The sequence below is a fragment of the Osmia bicornis genome, chromosome 12, assembly GCF_907164935.1.
Source record: "Osmia bicornis bicornis chromosome 12, iOsmBic2.1, whole genome shotgun sequence".
Taxonomy (NCBI): Eukaryota; Metazoa; Arthropoda; class Insecta; order Hymenoptera; family Megachilidae; genus Osmia; species Osmia bicornis.
The window spans coordinates 3,997,881-4,023,327 of record NC_060227.1 but is presented as its reverse complement, the minus strand read 5'-3'; the positions used below and the strand labels follow the sequence as shown (position 1 = coordinate 4,023,327).

Below are 25,447 nucleotides of genomic sequence, written 5' to 3'. Positions count from 1 at the left end.
CAATTTATAAACTCTTCTTATTAGCCGGGGAGGCTAAAGGGTAGCATTTTACAGGACGATATTGTATAAAATTGGTATTCAGCACATTCTAATAGCGCGTTAAAGCTCGCCGTTGGAAAATCGATTGCCTCCCAACCTGACTATTTGAAATTATGCAAATTCTACGGCTAACGATCGTTCGCCGCGATTAGCATACAAGTTCGAGCTGACGATCGCAACTGTACTCGCTCTTCCCTCGAGATATCAATTTTGATTAATCAGCGACGAAGAAAAAAAATGTTGTCTAATAAAACAAACTGTTAAGAATATTGCACGGGACGCATGATTGGGTAGCGAATGCAATTTGCGTTTTCTCGAAAACAAAAAGTCCGTTTTGCACGCATCGGCGAGAGCTACAGATGAATAAATAGAACGTGCAAATATTCGCGTGCGCAAAAAAGGAAAGAAAAATTTTGAAATCGAGCAACGAACAATGCGGTTCCACGTTTATTTTAGCGATCGACATTTCACGGCGTTTGCATTCGAATTTTGGAAAAACATTTAAACGAAAAATCAAAATAACAATTCTGCACGTATTTTATTAACGTAGTTAATTTTTAATTTTTCGAATTAACAAAATTGATTCTTTTAACTTCGAATATTAAAGAAAAATGTGATTTTTTAAAACTAAGGGCGTGCGGGTACACAAAATTGAACAGAAAATGAACAGAATTAATATTCATCTATCTCTGCTCATTTCTTCCCGTAATTCAAAAATAACAGAGACCCATCGTCGACCATGATATTCGTTGTTCATATTTATAAAAAAGAAAAGCGTTTCAGGATAAAGGGAGGAGAAAGAAAAAATGAGACGACGAACTAGCAGAATTTTTCAAATATCAAACTACCGATTTTCTGTCTGCTCGGTATCAGTTCTCTGTCTCGTATCGCGGCTCGATGTATCTCATCGCTTTGTGCGTTCAGTCGATTCGATCCTTTCGAATAAAATAAAAAAGAGCGTCGCACAAAGCGGCGAGTAATTAGAATATCCGTCAGTCGTTCGTGATATTCGAACGTTCTCGTCGTATCGAAACCAAAGGGTACATAGGAACGAAATGTTTTGTGCGACGAATTTTATCGATGTTTCTCTCTGTGCACTTTATTGACTGTCGTGCTTAGCGATCCCGAAAATTTTCTGCGCACAAACAGCAAAAACTTCAGTCTTTGATATTTTTTTCTTGTTAACGTTACGGTTGAACGTTACAAAAAATTTCAAACGGCATGAAAAATTATATCAAACGATGTAAACTTTCAAAAAATGCTTCGAAAAATTCAAACTTTCGATTACTTTTACTTTTACATGTATTTATTTTATTCATCATTTCATTCATTAAAAACCATTAATGCGATACTAGATTTCGTGTGAAAACACGATGCAACCAGTGAAGCACAATGCCGTTGTAATTTAGAGCATCGAATCGTCGTTGAAAACGCGCGTTCCGTTTCGAGTGGCTGAGCCTTTCGAAGCGACGAACGCCAGCCATAATTGGATGTTCGAGAGGAAGGATCGACGTTTCTGGTACAGCTCGTCAAAAAGAAATTCCGCTGTTCCAGTTCCATCAAACGTCAAGCGAGAAATAGTTGAACTAATTTTCGAGCCTCATATTTGTGTGAATGAATCGTCACCGATACGTGACCCAACAAATTGTAATAATACGATCTAAATTATTCCATTCATGATTTTTTTCAAAATTTCATTAACTGAATTCATACAAATATTAAATTAATTTTGCTGTAAAGATAATACGAGATAGTAGGTGAAACACGAAGAAAAGCGAAGAAATCGTGCCGAAAATTCATCGCGAAAATCGGAAGCGTAATTGGAATGTTCGATGAGGTTCGATTAATCGTTAGTTAAACATTTAGAGCTTATGAAGGCCCATCGGGCTGTCGGTTTAATTGAGGACGATTCATTTCCTGTCGAATCGGGAAACGGAAAGGCAACGCGTATATGCAGGCAATATATCAGACTGGTAGAAACATGGCTTGAAGCAGACGGGGTAGCAAACAGTGGAACAAGCTAGTATCAGGTCAGGCAGCTTTTTCGATCGGAGAATTAGGTTTATAATATCGTTTGATCGATGAACAATTATGACATTTACTTATTGGTAGAGAAATATAGGATTTATGTAAAAGGTTCAATTTGTAAATTAATTAATTATTCATATTATCTTACAAGGGGTCTTTACTATCTACTTTATTTTCATACATATTGGAGTGCCGGTCGTTAATAAGTAATTTGCAATGAAAAATAATCAATTAAAATTGATTTAATTGTAAAATTCAGAAATGACAATGACATAGCATAGCCACTATTACTGAGTCTATCAAACCGAAGGTTCGCAGGTTCGAATCCCGTTCGGTGCAAATTTTTTTTACGTTAAATTAATTAGAAACAGTGTTTGCGCAACGTGGAGGTTTTCGGAAACGTTGAATTGAAATGCTGTATGTGAAGAGTGGACCGTTTTGGAATGCAAGATAGAAAACGGTCGTTTTTTCACTTATTTAATACACGTATAAGCTCGGTAATTTAAGTGATACTTATTATGAGAAATACGAATGACTTCATTTAGTATATTTTAGTAGAACTATTTCTATCTGTCAGCTTATACTTGAAGGATTAATCCAGCACAACAATATTATATGAAAATGAATAAGATTCCTTTATAGGATATGATAATTTAATTGTCAATGCAACCTTTTAACTTAAAAGGAAAAATTATGGAAAAATATACAGAAATTTCAAAAAATATCACTTCAACTTTCGTGAAAAGAGTGAAACGAATTCTTAACTTAGAAAACCTTTCAGTGTAAACCCTGTCGCGGATCGGATAAGCGACGAGCTTAATCCACGACGCCACCAAAGATTTACTGGCTTTTCCGATGCGTGATCGAGTCGAGGATCTTGTTCATCGGCTGCCTTTACCACGTGTCTTCGTACTTATTGTGAGCCTGACTGTCGCCAGAGAGATTTACTTGTAACGCGCAGATGGAAAAGTTTCCCCGGTAAACAGGCAGCAACGCGAACTGTTACGGATACTGGTTCACATAAATTTCCTACCTAGCGTCGCTCTTCTTCCTGCCGTCCTTCGCCTCTTCGCTTATTTCCGTTTTGCCATCGTTCAACTCTGAACTCCTATGAATCTACGTTTCGAAAGAACCTTTTTGCTTGACGTAGATTGATCACGTTTCCCTGACGAATTTGGGACAATAACATTGTAGGATGACAAAGTCTGTTCGCGTTTCGCGACTTTTTTTCTTTTATTGGACTGAGCGGTAGGCTTTGAATTTGGCGCCCCGAGAAGAAGAGCAAGCGTGTCAGCGTCACGCTGCAATACGCAGGCGCGTGCAGTGTGGGGGTGTAAAGGACGGTCCGGGACTGGGCCTGATTCATTCTGACGAGGGTCAGGGACTTCTACGCATTGAATTGTTGCTTTTGTGTTTGAGTTTTTTGGTGTGTTTTGTTTGATTTAACTGTATCGGTGGCGATCGGTTGACGTGCGCAAGTTGAATCGGGCGTGTGTCCTTAGTTTGGGAAGCACTGAGTGCGATTTGGGACCGTGTGATCACGGTCATTTTTTGTTCCCACTTGGGGAACGTGTCCTGTGATCAGGAAATGCACTAGTTGCAATTTGAACTTCGTGTGATCACGATTATTTGTTCCCACTTGGGGAACGCCTCCTGTGACCAGGAATTTGTTGTAACAAGGACCACGACGATTGGCTGCGGCGTTGGCGAGGTGTCATCCGAGTGCGGTTTGTACAGAGCTCTGGCGTGCGATAGTATAAGTTTTTGAATGATCATTCAAGTAATAGTTAATCTCTAGATCATAAGTTTGCTTTTTTTATATTACAATTATTTTGTTTGGTACTTTCTTTTTATTTTGTGGTAATTTATTTTGTTCAAGGAACCAGGCTTTTTCCTCACTTGAGACTGGGGTTTTTTACGGCCGGTATCCTCTAAAGATTAAAATCATTATTTTCATTGATTTAATAAATTCATTTATTTTGATTCTTCTTTTTAAAATCTAATACTACGTGTTTTATTTACCCTCGGCGACAACAATCACACCCTGTTTCCTCTCCCTTTGTTATTGTTTTCTAATATTCGGAACAATTTTTGGTGCTCCGGGTGAGGAAGGGGTGATTGGTTGAAACCGAGGTTGTTTGATTTGTTGATTTTTGATTCTAATATAGAAGGTAAAACTGGAGATTGATTTCTAGGCTAAGCGTTCAGAGTCGTTCGTGAAACGTTGCATGGGAATTCTTTGTCCGAGCGTTTTCGTTTAGAGGGGTGAGAGCCGTAACATAAACACAGACTGTGGTTGCGTCGCCACGATCTCAAGTGGGCTAGCGGTGCCGGGTCGTCGTGAACGTTGGAGTCTTGCATTCCAGGCGTAAAAACGCAGATTATTTTATTTGGATTTGAGTTATAAGTTTACATAGATTTATTGTTTTATTTGAACCTAAGCTAATAGTCCTAGGATTATCGTACAATAATTCTTTACTTTCTTTTCAATTTATATAGTGTGCTTATAGAATTTAATTTTATATAAGTTTGCTTTTATTAGTTATAACTTTACGTTTTTGGGTTATAGTAATTAAGTATTGTTCTTTGAGGTTTTGATTTTATTAGCTTAGGTTAACATGGCTCCTCCAATATTGAGGAAACTCACGGTGGTGCAATACTCGCGATTGGCGGAAATCGAGTTGACGAGTACTCGATTAAGAGAGAAGGAGCGCAGCTCGTTTAATCGGAATATCATAGCTTCGCGAATTGAGTCTCTTCAAGAAATTTGGAGGGATGTGCGTAGTGCGCATGCCGAAATTTCAATTCGTGACGATGCTGGGGTTGACGCGTATATGACGGATAACGTGATTCAGCGATTACAAACGGCGTACGAGGATACGCTTGATTTCCTGCTAACAGTTCAAGCGGAACTACAGGCTGCGGATCAGTCTACTTTACCGACTGGACCACCGATAGCCAGTTCTTCAATAACACCCGAGCCTCGTACAGCTAAGCTTCCGAAGTTAGAATTACCTACGTTTTCCGGCGAATACGAGGATTGGGAAAACTTTTGTGACTTATTTACCACGCTGGTTCACGATGCACCCGGTCTTGCTGACGCGTCTAAGTTGCAATACTTGAAAAATTGTTTAAAGGGTACTGCGGCGGAGTTAGTCAAGGATGTCACGACTACAAATGCGAATTATACGACGACGTGGCAGGCTCTTAAGGCGCGTTTTCATAATCCGCGATTGGTTGTGAATAACCATTTAAAGAGGCTCATGGATATGCCATATTTAAAGAAAGAGTCCGCGATAGAGTTACGTTCGTTTGCTGACGAAGCTCAGCGCATAGTTCGGGCGTTAACGAATTTACAAATGCCAGTGAGTCATTGGGATGTATGGTTCGTTTATTTATTGGCGGCTCGTTTGGACCCCGAATCCCAAAAGGCGTGGGAGACGGAATTGAGTGAGAGGGATCGTCGCGTCGTATTAGACAATGTTGCGGAGTTAGACAATTTAAATCCACTTGAAAGATTTCCGAAATTCGTGGACTTATCCGAATTTTTGGAAAAGCGCGTTCAAGCGCTCAGCATGATTGCCTCAAATGCTCCCAAAGCAGAGAAGAAGCCTTCTGCTTTACCTAGATCGGTACCGGGTTCGCGAAAGGTATTTCACGCTGGTTTTTCCCAACATTCTGGTGATGGGAGACCGAAGTGTCCCATTTGCTCCGGTGCGCATTTATTGCCTAAGTGCTATAAATTTCAGGCCAAGAACCCCTTTGACCGCCGAAGAGAGGTACGTCGGTTACATCTTTGCTTTAACTGTTTCGGTCGGCATAGGGTATCTGATTGCGCTTCCCCGTTTCGTTGCGCGCAGTGCAAGGAAAAACACCACTCCCTGATTCATTTCGATCAGGCCAGTGGTTTGCATTCAAAGGAGAAAGGTTCGGTTGAGCCACATAGTGCACGCGAAGGTAAGCCCTCAACGTCTTCGGGGGTTAATGTGCACACTGCTCGCACTCTTTCGCGTAAATGCACAGTCTTGCTTGCAACGGCTCAATTGACGTTGGTGGGACCGCACGGGGCGCGGACTCGTGTGCGGGCCTTGTTAGATCAAGGATCCCAGAGCTCTTTTGTGTCTGAGGCGGTCGCTAACTTGCTAGGTTTAGAGAAGCGCCGTATTGACGTTCCTTTGTTGGGTCTCGGTGCGAGGTCTGCAGGCACTGCTCGTATGACTACGAGTTTCGAAGTGCATTCCTTGGTTGACCCGTCGTTTCAAATTGAGGTGGAAGCTCTGATTCTTCCGAAGCTCACGTCGCAGCTTCCCGCTAGATGTGCTATGGCTTTGGATATCGAAATGTTCGCGGGATTATCATTGGCTGACCCGCAATTTTATGTGCCGGGATCAGTTGATATTATTTTTGGCGCGGATATCTACGGGCAACTATTGCGATCGGGGTTGCGAAGTTTTCCTTCTTCGTCTCTGGTTGCACAAAAGACAGTCCTCGGCTGGATTGTCTCCGGCCCTGTGCATTCGGACGGTTCACGGCGGGCGGTCGATCATAAATCAATGCCGCTTCGAATACTACACAGTGCTGCAGAGCAGGACTTAGACCAGTCGTTACAACGGTTTTGGGCCTTGGAGGAGTTACCCACGGTCACTTCAACGTTAAAGCCATTAGATGAAGCATGTGAAAAGCTATTTAGGGAATCGCATGTTCGCAATTCTGACGGTCGATTCGTTGTGCATCTCCCTTTAAAGTCTGAGCCTCCTGCTGCCGGTCCGGAAACAAAACGTATGGCCATGGGCTCACTTGCCCATATGTATCGTCGGTTTGCTCGCGATCCGAAATTAGCTTTGGCATATCGCGAATTTATGACGGTCTACGAAAATTTGGGACATATGGAGCGAGTTCCCGCGTCGGAACTTGATAATTCGCGTGCATGGTATTTACCTCATCACGCGGTTGTACAATCTACACCGTTGATATGGAAGATTCGGGTGGTTTTTGATGCGTCGCGAAAGACCCGCGATGGGCACTGTTTGAATGATTTTCTCTTGGCGGGACCTGCTCTTCAGCGCGATCTTTCGTTGATTTTACTAAATTGGCGTCGGTACCGTTTCGTGTTTACCGCGGACGTGGTCAAGATGTTTAGGCAAATTTGCGTTGCGCGTAATGATCAGGATTTGCAGCGAATAGTATGGGCTCCTAGTTCTTCGGAGATGCCGGTGGTATATCGTTTGACCACCGTCACGTATGGGACGGCGTGTGCTCCCTATCTTGCGATACGTACGCTCCTGCAGTTAGCGGAGGATGAGAAATCGCGTTTTCCACTCGGAGCTCAATGCTTGGAATTCAATACGTACGTGGACGACACGTTTTCGGGTGCGGACGAACTCTCAATCGCGTTGCGTACTAGACAGGAGCTCATTGAACTTCTGAAGTCGGCGGGCGTCGAGCTTGATAAGTGGGCCGCGAATCATTCTGATTTGTTACCTCCTAACGCGCAACAACCCGGGAAGGAGGAATCGAAATCGATAAATCTAGATGAGTCGGTTAAAACGCTGGGGGTTCAGTGGAATCCACATCACGATGAGTTTCGTTTCACCACGTCAGGTTTTAAAGATTTGTCCAGAGAGGTGACCAAACGGGACGTCCTTTCAAATATTGCGCGCTTGTTTGATCCGCTGGGGTGGTTGGCTCCGGTCACGATAAGCGCCAAAATCTTAATGCAGGATCTTTGGATTCTGAAGGTCGGCTGGGATTCCGTTTTACCGGTGGAAGTACAGGATAGATGGAGTGAATATTGTAATTCACTTTCGGCCATGCCTGCATTGTCAATTAATCGATGGTTGGGAGCCTCTTGCGATTCGGGTTCGCAAATTCACGGGTTTTCCGACGCTTCATCCCGCGCTTATGCGGCGGCGGTTTATATTCGAATTAACGAAGCAGATGATCGTTTCCGTGTCGTACTTTTAGCTGCCAAAAGTAAGGTTGCTCCGATAAAGACCGTGAGCATTCCAAATCTCGAACTGTGTGGAGCGATGTTGCTTGTTAAGCTTCTTCGTCACGTGCGGAAGCTTGATTTTTTGCAGAGTATACCAGTATTTGCATGGTCAGACAGTCAGATTGTTCTGATGTGGCTTCGGAAACACCCATGCCACTGGAAGACTTTCGTGGCAAACCGGGTGTCCTTTATCCAGACAGAGATGCCGGGTGCTAAATGGGCACATGTGCCTACTGGAGAAAATCCTGCGGATTTGGCTACGCGTGGATGTAGGCCTGCAGACTTGGTTGAGGCACGTCTGTGGTGGCATGGGCCTGATTGGCTTGCGATGCACGAGGAGCATTGGCCCAAGGTGGCACTGGCTCCGCAGGTTTTGCTTGTGAAGGCGACTCCGAGTGATCCGGAGATTTTGACTAAATTTTCCTCATTGACTCGGCTAATTCGCGTGGTGGCTTATTGTCTGCGCCCATTAGTTGGCTTGCGAAGGCGCAAGGGTAACCTTCCTGCATTGCCGGAATTTTTGACTGCGTCAGAGTTGTCTGGCGCTCGGATTGCTTTGATTAGGTTAGCACAGACGCATGCTTTTGACGCAGAGATTAAGTTACTGCAGATGGGAAAGAGTTTGGCAAAGCGTAACCCGCTACTTAGTTTGGATCCGTTTTTAGACAAGTCGGACGGTATTTTGCGTGTTGGAGGCCGTCTTGGGAATTCGGTGCTGTCACATGATCGTAAGCATCCGCCTATCTTGCCACGTCGTTCGCCGCTTAGTCGGTTATTTGTGCGATATGCACATCGTGCTTGTCTTCATGGTGGACCTACGCTCACTTTGTGTACCGTGATGCAGCATGCGTGGATTCTAGGCAGGAATCGTCTAGTGAAAACTGAAATTCGTCACTGCGTCGTCTGTCAGCGAGTGAAACCCCGGTTAGCATGGCAAATGATGGGTAGTCTTCCGGCCACGCGGGTAACGCCGGCTCGGCCGTTTCTATCTGCAGGGTTAGATTATGCCGGTCCGTTTCAGGTACGTACGGCGAAAGGTCGTGGGTACAAGTGTTATAAAGGGTATATTGCGCTCTTTGTTTGCTTTACAACTCGGGCAATCCATCTTGAGGTCGTAAGTGATCTCACGACCCGAATGTTCCTTGCCGCGTATCGGCGTTTTGTGGGGCGTCGTGGAGTCTGTCAAAATCTGTTTAGTGATAACGCTACCACGTTTCAGGCCGCGGATAAGGAGTTGCGCGCTATGTTCTCAGCTGCTTCTACCTTTTATAAGTGTGTTGCAGCTACTCTTGCCAATGACGGAACTTCTTGGAAATTTATTCCTCCGAATTCACCCCACTATGGCGGTTTATGGGAAGCGGGTGTCAAGTCGGTGAAGCATCATTTGAAGCGAGTGATCGGTGATCGACCTCTGACCTTTGAGGAGTTTTCGACCGTTCTGGTAGAAATTGAAGCGTGTTTAAACTCGCGTCCGCTTTATCCGCTTAGTAATGATGTGGAGGATTTGCAAGTTTTAACACCTGCACATTTTCTCGGCATTGCCTCTGGGTTAATTCCAGAGGACGCTCCCCCTGATGTGTCTGAGAATCGTTTGGAACGATTTCAGTTACTTCAGGTGATTAGAAATAACTTTTGGAAGCGATGGTCCCAGGAATACCTGCAATATTTGCAGGAGCGTGCGAAATGGCGAGGGCCAGCCGAGAATTTTGCGGTCGGTCAGTTAGTACTTGTGCGCGATGATCGGTATCCGCCTTCAAAATGGCCTCTTGGTCGCGTGACTGAAGTCCACCTCGGTCCGGATGGATTAGTAAGAGTGGTCACCGTTCGAACGGCCACGTCTAGTTTAAGGCGGCATGTTGCTCGGTTATGTCCGCTATTGCTAGAGCAGAATCCATCTACGGCTGGCGCGGATGGTACGGCTGCCTAGGCGTAAGTAACGGGTTCGTCCAGTGGACGAAGGCGGGCGGAATGTTCGCGTTTCGCGACTTTTTTTCTTTTATTGGACTGAGCGGTAGGCTTTGAATTTGGCGCCCCGAGAAGAAGAGCAAGCGTGTCAGCGTCACGCTGCAATACGCAGGCGCGTGCAGTGTGGGGGTGTAAAGGACGGTCCGGGACTGGGCCTGATTCATTCTGACGAGGGTCAGGGACTTCTACGCATTGAATTGTTGCTTTTTGTGTTTGAGTTTTTTGGTGTGTTTTGTTTGATTTAACTGTATCGGTGGCGATCGGTTGACGTGCGCAAGTTGAATCGGGCGTGTGTCCTTAGTTTGGGAAGCACTGAGTGCGATTTGGGACCGTGTGATCACGGTCATTTTTTGTTCCCACTTGGGGAACGTGTCCTGTGATCAGGAAATGCACTAGTTGCAATTTGAACTTCGTGTGATCACGATTATTTGTTCCCACTTGGGGAACGCCTCCTGTGACCAGGAATTTGTTGTAACAAGGACCACGACGATTGGCTGCGGCGTTGGCGAGGTGTCATCCGAGTGCGGTTTGTACAGAGCTCTGGCGTGCGATAGTATAAGTTTTTGAATGATCATTCAAGTAATAGTTAATCTCTAGATCATAAGTTTGCTTTTTTTATATTACAATTATTTTGTTTGGTACTTTCTTTTTATTTTGTGGTAATTTATTTTGTTCAAGGAACCAGGCTTTTTCCTCACTTGAGACTGGGGTTTTTTACGGCCGGTATCCTCTAAAGATTAAAATCATTATTTTCATTGATTTAATAAATTCATTTATTTTGATTCTTCTTTTTAAAATCTAATACTACGTGTTTTATTTACCCTCGGCGACAACAATCACACCCTGTTTCCTCTCCCTTTGTTATTGTTTTCTAATATTCGGAACAAATTCTTTTATTTTTAAAACTTCTTCCATGAGTTTCACTTAATCCTTGACATTAATCCTTAACTGGTAAAATAGTTTCTTAGGAATAACAAAATTTTTAAACGTCGTTAATTAAGAAATTAATTAATTAATTTCGTAACATATGAAACTGTTTCGTTTAAAAATTATATATTTAACTTTGTAAGTTTGTGTCTCGATTAACCCAGACAGTATAAATGAAAAAAAAATCCCTCAAAAATAACGTTTCCATAAACTCACCACAAATTCTGACTTAACATCTGCTAAATCAGCATCGAATTGTTGGCAAGTTGGCTCCGTTCCCTCTAGCGTTTTGCTCGAATCCTCTTCAGCGTTTCCGGGTATTTCAATTCAACCCATGCTTAAATCTCTGAGATATTAGCGTAATTGGAGAGAAAATGCCTACATAATACAATAGTTTCAGATGTATACAAGATTCGGGGATTGAAAGCTGGTAATTATGCAATTAGAACCGTCCAATTCAACAAAACTACTAACAGAAATGACAAATGTGTCGGAGATTTCTCAAAATATTTTTAATTACTCTCATTTTGTAAAAATAACAATGTCGGAGGGAAGTAAAATTTGTCAAGTGGAGAGGATTCAAAGGCATCGTTCCAAGTCTCGTTATTAAGAACAGACTTTTATTCGACAAAATAAAGCTTCGATCTATCGCCAATACTATTGATTTTGCTACCATTGAGGATTTCAATGTTTTATGGAGAACGACACCTAGGGAGGATATCCGGTGCACGTATGTCGAAATAGTTCCCATAAATAGGGATTCTCCCCGGTTGATCCAGTTGTACTACTCTGTACTTCCGGTTCCCTTACGGTGCCCTCTACGATACCAAGTTTCTGCGTATAAATATCGACTAGTAGGATCTTTTTTTCTTTTTTTTTTCGTTTCAAATCTTCACTGTATTTCGTACATTAACAAAATATGGGCGTTCAGCGAAGCAACCGATTTAAAAGCATCAATTTTTCATTCGACATCGGCATCACGCTGCAATTTGGCGACACATCGATCGCCACAACTGCGAAATCACTGGAAAACCAATTAATTATATTCCCGAAATGGCCTCTTTTATCGGTTTCGCGCGTAACGACGACGATAACACGTGGATATTAACGCTTGCCATTTCGAAACATTGGCGAAACGTCGTTCGGGACCGACGAATCGACGCAATTGTTTGTAATTTATTGTTTATTCGTATGAAAACGGAACCGTCTGTCATGGTACATATATTGTATATCGTTGTATAGCACGAATTTCGTCACTCTGTAATTGTCATGCAGATATATGATCGTTTAATTATTTACAGACAAACGCGATATGTCTTGCAGTCCAAACAAATGATGTTTAAATCTGTATTTATTCATTAATTAAATATTGGTTATTTATTTTCGTAAGAGTATCAGTTTCAATAATGCATCTAGGGGGTTCAAAGAACTCAGCTGTCCTCCCTTATTAAGAAATTAACCTGTGAACAGCGGAGCCTGTTATAATAAATACCAGGATATATTTGAAAATTTCAGATCAGTTGTTGAAAATAAAGAAATTAAGCAAATCAGACTTAATATTAAACAAAAAATTTGTTACTAAACGTATTAGTTTAGAGTGGATGCAGTTGGCTTAGAATATTCATCTTATTTAATTTGAAACATTTTTAATTTATACTCCTTGAGAGAAAATGATTTCTCTCATGTTTATAAAACATTTTCAATTTAATTTGATGGAAACTAGATCTCACTAAAGTTTGACACTTTCCTGAACAGAAATCAAACGATCGCCGCCTCTCATCGCGTGGAAGCTTTAATTCGCGAGCTCGTGACTACTTTTCCTCGAGACTTTTCCTTTTGCAAACCGGAGGATGGGTGAATTTAATTAAGAACTCGACGATGCCGCAAGCAAAAAGAACCGTGGCTTCCCACATCGAGCAACCGCCCTTTCCGCGTCGTAATATTACCCCGTTTTTATCCACTTCTTCTTTCCTCCCTTTGAGCTTCGACTTTTTTTCGACATCTTCACGCATTCGACAGCTCAACACCCATCTATCATCAAAGGAACGAGCAATTTTGTGGTTCAAAGGAATTCCTCTGACCTATACTTTTCAATCAGATATTCTCCAAATGATTCCATAAATTTTATTCCATTTCGCTGAATCTTCAATACAAAATTGAAAATTCTTAAAAGCAAAATTACATTCCCTACTTTAAGTAATTTTATGAAGAAATATGAGTTTCATAATTACGCTAATAAAAACATACAAATGAAAAATAAATTAATTCCTCCAGAATAGTACATTTTGTATTCACTCTTTTGTAAACACATTACTGTACAAATGATTAAAAATCATTAAAAGCTAAACGAATAATGTTCTTTCAATGTATATTTAACAATTCCCAGGAAATCCTCGATTTTTCCCAATAAAACATTAATTTGAAAAGCTTTTTAAAAAGCCCCTTCAATGAACGATTGTTCATTGAAGCATCGATAAAATAATGTGAATGTAAGAACAATTGACACAATAGCATTTCCGATGAAATGGTAATCGATAATCGTAAAAAGACAGGAGGAAAATGCATAAAACCGATTTGTCATGCCATACGGCGGCACCGAAATCTCGTGCAGAGGAAATGTTTACTGTCTTTTAACAACCTGTACACGTCGAATGCGATTCGATCTTTTCGTTCATCGTGGTTCGTAGTTAACGTTCTGGTTATACCGTTTAAAACGTCCTGGAAAATTAACGGGGACGAAGCAGACACGGGTAATCTTCTTTGAATGACAACGGTACGTTGAACTTTTAGAAACAGGTGTCAAGAGCTGAGAAAGATAAATTGCTTTTGTTCAATAACCGGTTCGATTCGCATCTCGATTAAACAGAATTTCAGAATACTATTATGAATAATTAATTGAAATTAAGGCACTCAGATGCAAAGGTGAGTTCCTCTTTTCCTACTAAATTTTCTATTTTCGTACGAAACTAAAATTGCTAAAAACGTACTCGAGGGAGAAAGAAAACTTCTCCTCTTGAAACTCTACATTATTTCGCCTGGTTCGTCGCTTCTAACGCAATTTCATTATAGTCTGATAGGAAGAGAAATGAAATTAAGATTCGAGGTACCTTTGAGTATCAATGATGACTCTTTTACGCGTACGAACCCGGCTTTGGGGACAAAGAGACAGTTATCCGACGCCCCCGCAACGGCAACTTGGATAGGAGAAACAGAGCCGTCGAGTTTATGCGTCAACTATACCAGCCCAGTATTTCCATCAAAGAGATCCATCCTCGTACGACCTCTCTAATTAAATCCCTGCGTAGAGTTGCTTTAGGTGTTGCTGGGAATGATCGTTGGCACAAAAGCCCAGGAAACTCGCGTTATCTTCACGCTTGTTCCTTCTCCTCTCCGTTCGCTTTTCCATCATCTAATTCTAATGAACAATGAACCCGCTCGTGCGTTCCGCGAAGTAGGCCATCTTATAAAGTCACGAATTTGATAGAAGGCGCAATTAGAAATGTACATAAAGTATAAGTACTATGTCTACAGTTTGCACCCGAAACGAGATACAAAAGAGCGATTACTATTTTAGAAAGGAAATCCAATTGGTTGGCAGTCTTACATCGTTGACTCGGTTAAATTAAATCCACACGAGTTCCTGCCAAGAGCAGCTCAAATATTTCCTTATTAAGTGAATCAATTCTCTATGTTGATCGAACAACGTGCGAGGATCTGACTGATAAGAATTAGGGATTTTCCTCGTAGAATGGATATTGGTAACGAAAAGCTGGGAATTTAAAGGGCGATTCGCCGATAAACGGCCACTTTGTTAATAAGCTCAACAGGTGCGCTTCAGTCGTAAGGCAGGGAAGAATGAACGAAGATCACTGCGGGATACGCTGTGGGGATACTGAGTGAGGGCAAAATTAAATCCGTCTTTTCAATTTTCTAAATTTTCCCTCTGATACAGGCATGCTCGGGCAGGTTGCCCGCCCGGGCACCTGAGGGCAGTCGGACTTATTACGATTAACGATCAGTGATGAGGGGTATCATTGCGACGATGGGTCGCATGAGAGTTATAAATCAGATTAAGAAAGTACTCCGAGAAAAAAAAAACATACCTTAACCCTTTCACACCGGACGGGATATATGCTGTCCCAGACATTCAGCCTTTCAGGCAGAGAAATTATTTTATCTTGATAATAATCACCTGGTGGAGAAATAACTATTCCCGGTAATGAGGCGCACTCGAATTTTTTCGCCGTATTGAAAGGGTTAATCTTGCCCGCCTTATTACTTCCTCAGTGACCCTACTCTAATACCACGAATACAATTCTCGTCTTTCCGTGACTCCACTGAAACAGCCCATTTCCTCGGGCTTATTTATTCATCATCTCCCGGTACGTATTATATTTACCTGCGTAAACATAATAAACCTCGACTGGAGAGTTGGTTTTTAAGGCTGACGACATACGACACACCGTCGACGAAGCGCAAAAACCAGGCCATTAGTAGAACCATCCCGAAACCGAAACCAACTCTGACGTTTGCACCAGTTCATGCAAATCATCGTCTGAATAATTCATTAACGACTCACGGGTACCCGCCTTCCTTACAGCCACGCTCCTTAAAGTCTACCCTTATTTCAACGGTTCCACTGACTAATAGAAGACTCCTCTCCCGGCATGGATCGATATCGTGAGAACGTTTCAAAGCGTGCACATCTTGCGGCTCGAACCAGGTCGCGGATGTTAATTTGGCAATGATAGAGCGATGCTCGTGTTTGACTGCTTGATTAGTAACAGCCGCTATCCTGGAGGCGTCTTATTCTACTTGAAAATAGAGAGAACTTAGGCTTTAGAATCTAGAGTCTAGGTTCTTGCGAAATGTTCCTGTCGATCGTGATCCAGTGTTATACAACGGTGCTTCGATTCATTCTAAGATAAAGATAATTAAAATTTAGGCTTCCCTTTAAAGCATACAAAATTATTGCACTTTTTATTCAGGGTAAGATAATGGTGACGTTGCAATCATGTGAAAAATGATCTTAAGAATAAATTCTTTAAAACGCCAGTCGTTTGAAATATAACTTTATCCTTGGAAGTTTATTTTATATGACCAATAATAAGGGAGATATTTATATTCTAATAGTATCCGACGAGAAAAATTAGAAAATACAAATTTCAAATTTAAGAATCTGTCCTTTCAAAAACCTTCATCTATCAAATCCAAAATCTATCAATGCTTGAAGTTCAATAATGTCCAAGTAATAATGAGAGTAGCTGTATGTACCATAACACGAATATTCTAAAAATGAAATGTACCAATTAAACGATTAAGTATTAAGACTTTCGATCGTCAATGTAGCTGCACGATTTCATTATTACTTTGCAGAAGGATCGGTGCCCGTACATCGTTATTATCGTAATTAAGTGTAATTAGCGTTAATTGAACAAGAAGGGTGTCCTATCGGGTCGAAACGAACGGTCGCTTAACGACCAATTAAATCTCTTCTCAAGAATCGTATGGTCGATTTCTCTCTGTTGTTGACGTTCCATTTTCCAACGGGAATTTTCCAGAAAACCCTACAACGTATTCTCATCTAGTTTGCATGTTTTTTGTCCAATAAAATCTATCTACATATATTTTATTCAACTCTGGTACATAGTTACTTTTTAAACGATTCAATTTGAACAGAACCCAGCAAATGAATTTTAAAAGACTCTCAGCATTTTTGAAGCTTTTTCTGTTATAAATAACCACAGTAATAGATTTAAAGCAAATAATACAAAATGTTTATCCCGGAGGATACAGAGAGTCCCATGTGATATCCAGAAGGGAAATTCAACGCATTCGCTTAATGGTTTAATCAACCAATGAATAACAACCGTGCAAACGTGGCGAATATCATTTTGCCGCAACGTTTACCATGGCGCATTATTGTTCAAAGTAAACAATGTTTTAACGCAGTATGTTTGCCAAGCGGTACGTGAGATCGATCGAATGCTAAATAATTAACGAACCCGACTCGTGCTTCCCACGATTTCGAACAATGCCAGGGCAATTAGGATAGGGTTGTGTCCGTGAACAATGTCCTGTTGCCGCTTAGCTTAGGGTCAAATTGAAGAGCTATCGTTTTCAAATCCACCCTCCTAATATGACTAATTTCTTCTTCAAATCAATCTATTTAATAACGAAGATACAGTTTGACCGTTTGTCAAAAACAGAATTTTTCTGAATTTTACATTGCTCCTTTAAAAAATATCTTTCGAATATTTGAAACCCTTTCGCTTAAAAATTATATATTAATTTTACATTAAATACCCTCGTATAACTTTTGTAAGTTTGGATCACAATTGATCCAGGCTCCACTGTTCAAGGATTAATCAACAAATGAACTGCTATATTAAATGGATGACTTCAACAGCAGTGAATTGTTAGACTGTCTATAATTCCAAGTGAAGATTCAAATTTTCCCATTATTCATCACTGCAAGATGAAGCCAGTAACTGAAGGAATTAGCAACAAATTGATCATCCAGGAATAAACGATGTCCAGCAATAGCATGGAACGGATCGAGGAAGCTTCATCAAAGTCAAAAGCGGCCAGGTTAGCTATGTTTCCTTGCCAGCGTTGCAGAGTGCACATGACAAGTGTTAATATCTGGCGAAAGGGGGTTGAAATTTTCAACGGAAGCCTGGCATAAATCCTGCCGCGTGCTCGGGACGGTCTATTGTTTTTGCCGTTTCGCTCGTATGCCAGGGCAAGACTCGCGTTAAAGCGTCCTAACCAGAAGGATCACCCCACCTCGTGGTTCCTATTGACCTAATGTGAAAAATAGTCTTCGATTTTCAGTTGCAACTGCTTCCTTACACTTCCAGATATAATCGGGATGTATAGAGGAAGAGGACAAACTTTCCTTATTTCGGAGAAAAGAAAGTTAAAGATTTAAAAATCGGGAAGGATGAAAATGACAGCTATTAATTTATTTTAAAGAAATCTTGTCAAAAAAGTGGAGAAAACGTAGTGGTGATATGAACCAGACTTTCTACAGACTTTGTATTTTAAAATTTAATAATTGATGTGAAATTTCAAAATTATTCAGACACCAAAGATAATGAAAAAATTGTAATGAGAAATTTCAAAAATAAGAAATAATTAATGAATTAAATTTTAGATAAATTTTACTTTTAATGGTGGCACCCTAATAACACCCCAGTTCATATTCCTACCTCCTCTTCTATTTGAAGATGAAACTTTCAAAAAAATAATGCAATGTTTTTTAATTTTGAAGTTACTGAATTCTTTCTTACACTGTTCTCTTCTAATAATTGATTCCAATCTCGCGAGCATTCCAAGTTAGACTCGTAAAATTCTGTCAACCGACCGTAAATTTCCCGGCATTTCAGCTACGTTCAATAACGTCTCCATTTGTAATTCCTCGCGCGAGAAATTCAGTATCCGGATTGGGGGCAGTAAAATTTCAAGTGTTGCGGAGGGTGATCCACGAGGCTCTAATTTTTCTTCCTTCATCGTGAAAAAAAGAAATCCGAGAAAAAGATGTCAGAGGCTGGCGTTCTTCCGCGTTCACAATATTCTTTCAACGTTTGTTAGGAAGTTGTAAAAACTCCGGATAGAACGAATAGTTTCACCGATTTCTTACATCCACCCGAAGCCTTTCTGTTATCTACACCTTTTTCCCCCTTCGAGAAACAATTAATCAACGACAGAACATTCTGCTCGGTCACATTTCATAGTCGATCGATGAATGCATCGATTGCGAAAGAAAAGCTCGGATGAAAGCTGGGAAAACCGTCGTTGCATCGTCTCGAGAATGGCTTTTATTTAACTTCTAAAATTGAACGCGACAGATTCTGTTCTTGGCCTGTATTTGTGTCGTTTAATTTTGGTATTCGTTAGAATTCAAAGTACAAGAATGCTAGGAATTTTGAAGAATGCATGGAATCAAATTATTAGAGGAATTTTTCGTAACAGTTTGTCCAGCAAATAAATTTGTCCGATCATTAGGGGTAACAACCCTAAAATTCACTATTTTTTCTCTCGAAAATTTGAACACACTAAAGTACAAATAATAGGTGCTCATTAGCTGTAACAATTTTCCCAAATGTACAAGGAAAATGTATTAAAATTTCACTGACTGACAATCAAAGCACTGTTGCATATTATTCATCAAAGTCCTCCTTCGCGATTGACCCCGAATGTTTCCATCGACGATTAATCGATGAATCAATGATTCGTATCCGTTTCACGGAACAGCCGTTTCATCGAAAAATCACTGATTCGTGTCCATTCGACGAAATCATAGGCACTCGTGTATATTTCGATGTGACCCGTGAACTGTATGTCCCGAGTGAAGAATCGAGCACCGTGAAGCCCGGAGTCACAATGTAAAAACCGATGCAACCGCACGGACCGATGAGTATAGAAAAGAAAGGGAAAAAAAAAGGAATTTCATTTCTCGGCTTGGTTAGGTAGGAGATTGAATGAAATCTGGGCGAACGAGAGAGGAGATTCCAGGTCGATGGAAGAAGTCGTTGCAAGCCGCAAAAGGCTACGAGATATACAGGGCGACCACGGTGGCTTGCATACTAGAGTGGGAAACATAAAGAGAGAGGAAATAATTCTCGTGGGTCGTCGACCAGGAAAAATATTTACGGCTCAGCTATTCTGTCGGCGAACTGTAAATTTTTTGGCAACGAGTGTTCTACCGTTTTTTTTTTTTTTTTTTTTTTTTACACCCAACTCTACCCATCCTCCTTTTTTAACGTGTATCGTCGAATCGTCGACACGAGCTTCGTAACTTTCAAACCCTCTAAATTGAGCGTTTTACGAACTAGGAACTTGGGAACACGTACGTTATCGAACCGAACCATTTACGAAACAAACTCTTGGCTACTCGCCTGGGTCATCCATTGCTGGGAGATTAGGCTGCTGAGATTGTACATACGTTGAACGAAGGAACCTTGGCTCGTGGATTTTGGCGGGCGAAATTTTAGCCAAACTTTTCGATAATGTTCAATTAGTGCAAAAGGTTAATTATTAAGTTTGAAAATTATAACCCATTGCGGTTCTGTGTACAACGTATGTAAACGCATTTCCTCCATTCTCATAAAAACAGGTTAGATTAGGGTAAGTTAAATTTGTTCAGGTTGGGTTAAAATCCTGTAGAAAATATTCGAGAGAAAAAAAGTTTCAGATACCATTTTCACTTTCTGGATAGCAAAATTGTAGTGAGAAATAGTTGGTTAAAATAGTTATCTTTTTATCGGTATTCCAAATTTTAACGAATACCACGCGGTACCCGTTTCATCGTCCCGACAATTTTTATGATTCGACTAAATGGACGGAGAATAAAATTGCATCCATTGCGTTACGTCACGCAATTGGAAAACTGCAATACCGAACTTTGCGTTGGCACGTTGAATTTATTGGTCGCGCATGCTTCGTTTCACGTGGTTCTTTGCTTTTCGAAATCGATTGTCCAATGTATGGCTGGAACGTTGTTTATATACTTCGAATTCGCTCGATTAATTATAGAGTACTGATAATGAACTTCCAAATTTATTTGTGACGGAGAAATTCCCATTTGTGCAATAATGGTTTGCAAGAATAGTGACACAATTAAAAAGTCATCAATTTTGAGATAACTTGAAAAACAAATATTAAAAGTAGGTCATTTTTATCTGAATAATAATATAATTAGGGATGCGCGGGTATCGGATCGGGAATTCTTTTTCGAATTCGAGCAGAACCCCGAGAGTTTCTCCAGCACATAAATTTATTCGGGTACCCGAAACATAATTCAAGAATCGACGCTGCATTAATAAAAAGAATTCTGTTGCATCATTAGAGAAGAAAGAAGATGCAACTCAGCGTATCGACGTTCTAACATTTAGTCTCTGCGTGTTCGATCGACAACTCACAACGGATTTCACTTCTTTATCGTGATCTATGAATCACGCTCGGATGCTCGTTTCACGATGATGAAACACGGTAGCCCACGAAGAGATCAGTTTTCCATTTTTCTTACGAAGAATCGCGAGTATCGCGAAGACGAACGGTCTTGGGTAACGATTTAACCCGTGAAAAATACCGCGAATCATCTCGTGCCGGAGCGCAGGAAATCCTGCTCCTTTCACGGATTCCCGTTCTGCCTCGAATTCTTCTCGATGCTCCGCGTGTTCGAGCGGATCGAATGAATGTACTAGATTCGTATCAGATTCGTGGCTGCATAAATAAGAGGGATACTCGCGATGCCACCTATGCCTGCTTTATTCTCCTCGTACTAACTTTTAGAGTGCGCGCCATTTATGTTCCTTCGAAATCGTCGACACGTGATGTGTGTGCGAAGAAGGGATACAAAATCACCTATTCAAACGTGATTTCTCATTTAAGTTTATCATTTGCTATTTTATAAGTACGCGGGAGAATTTCAATTCATATTTATCTTGTTCAAATTTTTCAGTTCCACGTTAAATTTATAATATTTAATACTTATAAATTATAGTATTTTGTTTTAATATTAACCCCTTCGCCTATGATTTTTTCGAGTCAGAGCTAACTATTCAATGCTTCAATTTAAAAAAAAATTTAAAAAAATGAAATATCAATGAAAGATTGATAACTGCTGATCTACTCTATTGAATGCAGAGTGCAATTTGAAAATTAGTCGATAATACTAGCATTATACTATACAAATATTTTTATGCACGGACCTAATCATTTTTTTCTTTTTCTTTTTCTTTTGTTCAGAGATTCCAGTTTGTCTTTCGCGGTCTTTGACGCGTTTCATTTTAAAAATAAACGTTACGCGAGAGCAATTTCGGAAGAATTCCAGCCGAGTATCGATAACGGCTGAAATAAAAGAGAATATAAAGAGACACGCATACGTTATAAGTACACATACTTCTCGTTTACCTCTATTCTCCATCCTCGAGGAGATTTCCTTGCATGAAAAGAGTTCATCGTGCATTCGAGATTTCCATTTCTCGCTCATAAATTTTCCTGGGAAGCGTATTAACCGTGACACGAGAACACTTTCTTCTTTCGGAAATAAAACTTCCCAGATCCATCGTGGAAGTTCAGATCGATCAAAGAATACGTAGTTCGAATAATAGGATACTTCCTGCCCGTAGGTTCAAGTTGGTGTACTCCGGATAGCATATTTTTCGAGGAATTTCTTGTCCCTTAGGGTGATAGAACAAGAAACCTTGAGGAAAGAAATTTGTTGAATCAGAAGGGAATATTTGTCAAGATCCCATGTCGAGGACATTGACACGGGTTCGATCATTTGTGGCAATACAATTTCAAGATAGTCCTCGTTGCTTGTCGAACCCATACATGTTATTTTGAAGATCCAGGAAGTGACGTATTGGAAGTTGTCGAACCTCAATATTTATAAAAAGTATTGTCGTCAAAAATTTCCGAAGTTCTACTCCTTTTTCTTTTATTTTTCCTCATAAAACATTTATTTCGTAAATAATGTAAAAAGTTTAATATTAAAATCACAGACACATTAAAGTGTTAATTTAGGCAAATGAAAGAAGAAATGATATTCTGAATATTATTAAATTGGTAATTAAGAATTCTTCGTTCAAACTTTGAGATTAAAAAATTATTTCTTGATTAATAATTTATATTATTCTGATTGAAATAAAAAAACACTACTCTCCCAGATTTCAGTGCTCGATAACACGGTTTTAGAACAATAAAACTTTGAAATTATTCGAGACACACATCTATCGTACAACTCCTGAATACTCTGTCGACTACGCTCACCGTGCTCGTGTTTTCCGGTTTAATTTAGTTTAACAGCGATAACGAAGTGGCATGCTCGCTAACAGCTAACTGCAGTTGGACTATGATAATTCGCTTGATTCTATGTGTGTCGGAGAGAAGAACCAGCTCTGAGGGACTACTATTTTGCCACTTAATCCTCTAACATAACACGTAACGGTGGCCCTGTCCTGGAGGTGATAACAACGAATAGATTTCGGACAATTTTCGGTGCTTGCTTCCAGCAAAACCGATTATAGAATCCAGCCAGGAAGTTATTTCATACGATATGACATTATTGGGGAATATATCTAGCGATTATGATACTTTTGAAATTTACGACGTAAAGGGGGTCATTTAAGATTTATCATAAATATATGTACATTTACTATTTTGAAATTAAAAGTCAATTTAAGTTAATCCTCTATAGACCCATGTAACTGTAAATTCAAAATATTATACCTTATTTTTTAAGAGAAGGGTTAACACTTTCGAACCCAAGTGAGTAATATTATCTACTTCAAATGGACAATAAAATATACAGCTGGTACCCTGGATTTCAGCGTGATAAGTGGGGAAAAAAATGAAAAATTTTCAAGTTCCTATCTCGTCGCGAAGCTACGAAGGAAGATCGAACCACGTTCTCTAACATCCTACTTCTCAATGGATTCGTCGTTTCATAAGAATGATTTTCGAAACGAACGATAAACGAGCTGATCTTCATCTGACAAACGCGTTTCCTGACACGCGATCATCCAAGGAAAGAATGTGTTAAATTGCGCGAACGTGAAAGACGATTTCTTATCGTTTACCTTGCCATCTCTTAGCGTGGATCCTTTTAGTGCATCATCTATCCATCCAGTGAATTACCTGTGAGAATAGTTTCTCATCGGAAGAAGATAAAGGCGTCGACGTGGGTGAGATAAAAATACAAGGAAATAGGGTGATCCATCTTGAACTATGGTGTAGAGACTAGGCGTTCCTCTCGCGTTCTCTTTGAACTTTCTCAAACTATTCCAGAATGGAATACCTTCTAACCTATTACGGAAATAAGTTTTCGTCCTTTGCTCTTTGTTCTTTTATGCATTCTCTGTCCACTCGTGAATGTTCCTTCAAACACATTTTGAAGGTATTTGACTATCTGAAAGTCTTCTGCCACTTTTATTTTCAATTTCTGCTATTCGACATTCCTTCAAATATTTCCTTAGAATATCCTTAGAATTTATTAGATGTACAAATTCATTTGGCACCTGAAGAAATTGCTCCTTCTCAATCCGCGAATGGCGGACCATAAAGAGAATCCCAATTTCGACTTAATCTGGTATTTCACATTATTTTCATTTTCTTTTTACACTGTTCTTTTAAAATTATTCTTCCTTAATTTGTACTAATATAATCGGTTAATACTTTGCTCGTTGCAGTAGAATTAGCAATACATAGTCAGACATAAAATAATTTAAATGATTAAACAATTAATTCTCAAAAGTGTTAATAGTAACTCCACTGTACTTTTTACTGAATTTAACTTGTAAAGAAGTTTCTTTTTCCAGTGAAAAAGGGTCGGTAATAAAGTTCCTGCTTTATCCGGACATAAAACCGCGCAAAAAAATGGCAGGTTTGAGGGCAATTTCATAAACGCGTGCACTCTTGATCGTTGCTAGTTTCTGAAACCACTAAAAACGTATACCTACACCGAGAGACTTCAAAGTCGTCGATTCTGAAACGAGAATTTCGAGCAATAAAAATTGCAAATTCCTCGAAGCGTTGAATTTTCTTTCCCGGAATAATGATCTTCCAGGTAACGGCGAAACACCGTTTTTCTCGTCTCACCCCCGGGGGATTCATTAACGCTTAAGTGTACCTATTTTCCATGAACTAAAGCTTCTGTAATTACTAGCCTCCTAACGTTGGATTTCTCAACTTTAATAGCTTCAATTACAATATCAATAATTTCTTATAATCTTAATAATGATTATTAAAATACACGAAAATATTTCATTTATCAATTTAAAAATTGAATTGCACTAATTATTTTAAGTACACCAAACATTTGAATTAAGATAAAGAATTAATTTTTCATTCTTTATTTTTAAAACTAGACTCGGAATTTTATCTTTATTCTTTGAAATAAACCACCTGAAGTTTTGAAATAGAACTTGTCCAGTTTCCTCTGAGGTAATATGAAGAGGGTATGAGATAAGAAATAAGAGAACAAAGAGGACAAAGAGGAAGAATTTCAATCGGTTTCATTCGAAATCGAGCATCACATCGGTTCGATGGTCCTTCAGGAAAGGCTGCTCGAAAGGTGACCCCGAGGCCGGTGAAACCTGGCAAAACCGGAAACTAGGCCGAAGGCGCGCCCGTTTTAACCCCTTTTCGCGCACCACCCTCGCGAAATCTCGGTTCGCGTTCAACGATTGGCCATTCGCACGGAATAAATGACGAACGATGAATATTAAATGCGGTGACTAGTCGATCCATTCGTCGAAATATTCCCTCGTGAACCGACCGGATCGGAGGGACAACGGAAACGGAAGAAGTGTCGCGAAATATCGCGTAATTTTATCGATAAAATAACAGTCGAGCTTTTCAACGTCCGCGAGATCTCGTCGAATTTCACGGGATCGTAGGGATTTCATTTTACATTGTTTAAATAACGTGAATTAAAAGAAAAATATTGCAGATGCGCGAACGTGTATTCCTGGTAATAATTTCAAG

At 40.1% G+C, this 25,447-nt stretch overlaps 2 protein-coding genes across 3 annotated transcripts in view; one reads left to right on the top strand and one right to left on the bottom strand.

Annotated features, from left to right (window-relative positions):
- LOC114871342 (protein-tyrosine sulfotransferase) overlaps positions 1-25,447 on the bottom strand; it is a 143,879-nt gene that overhangs the window by 31,882 nt on the left and 86,550 nt on the right. The window lies entirely within an intron of this gene.
- On the top strand, positions 4,686-9,986 carry LOC123988359. Its single transcript, XM_046288162.1, has one exon. It carries the CDS (start codon positions 4,686-4,688, stop codon positions 9,984-9,986), a length of 5,301 nt encoding a protein of 1,766 aa, XP_046144118.1.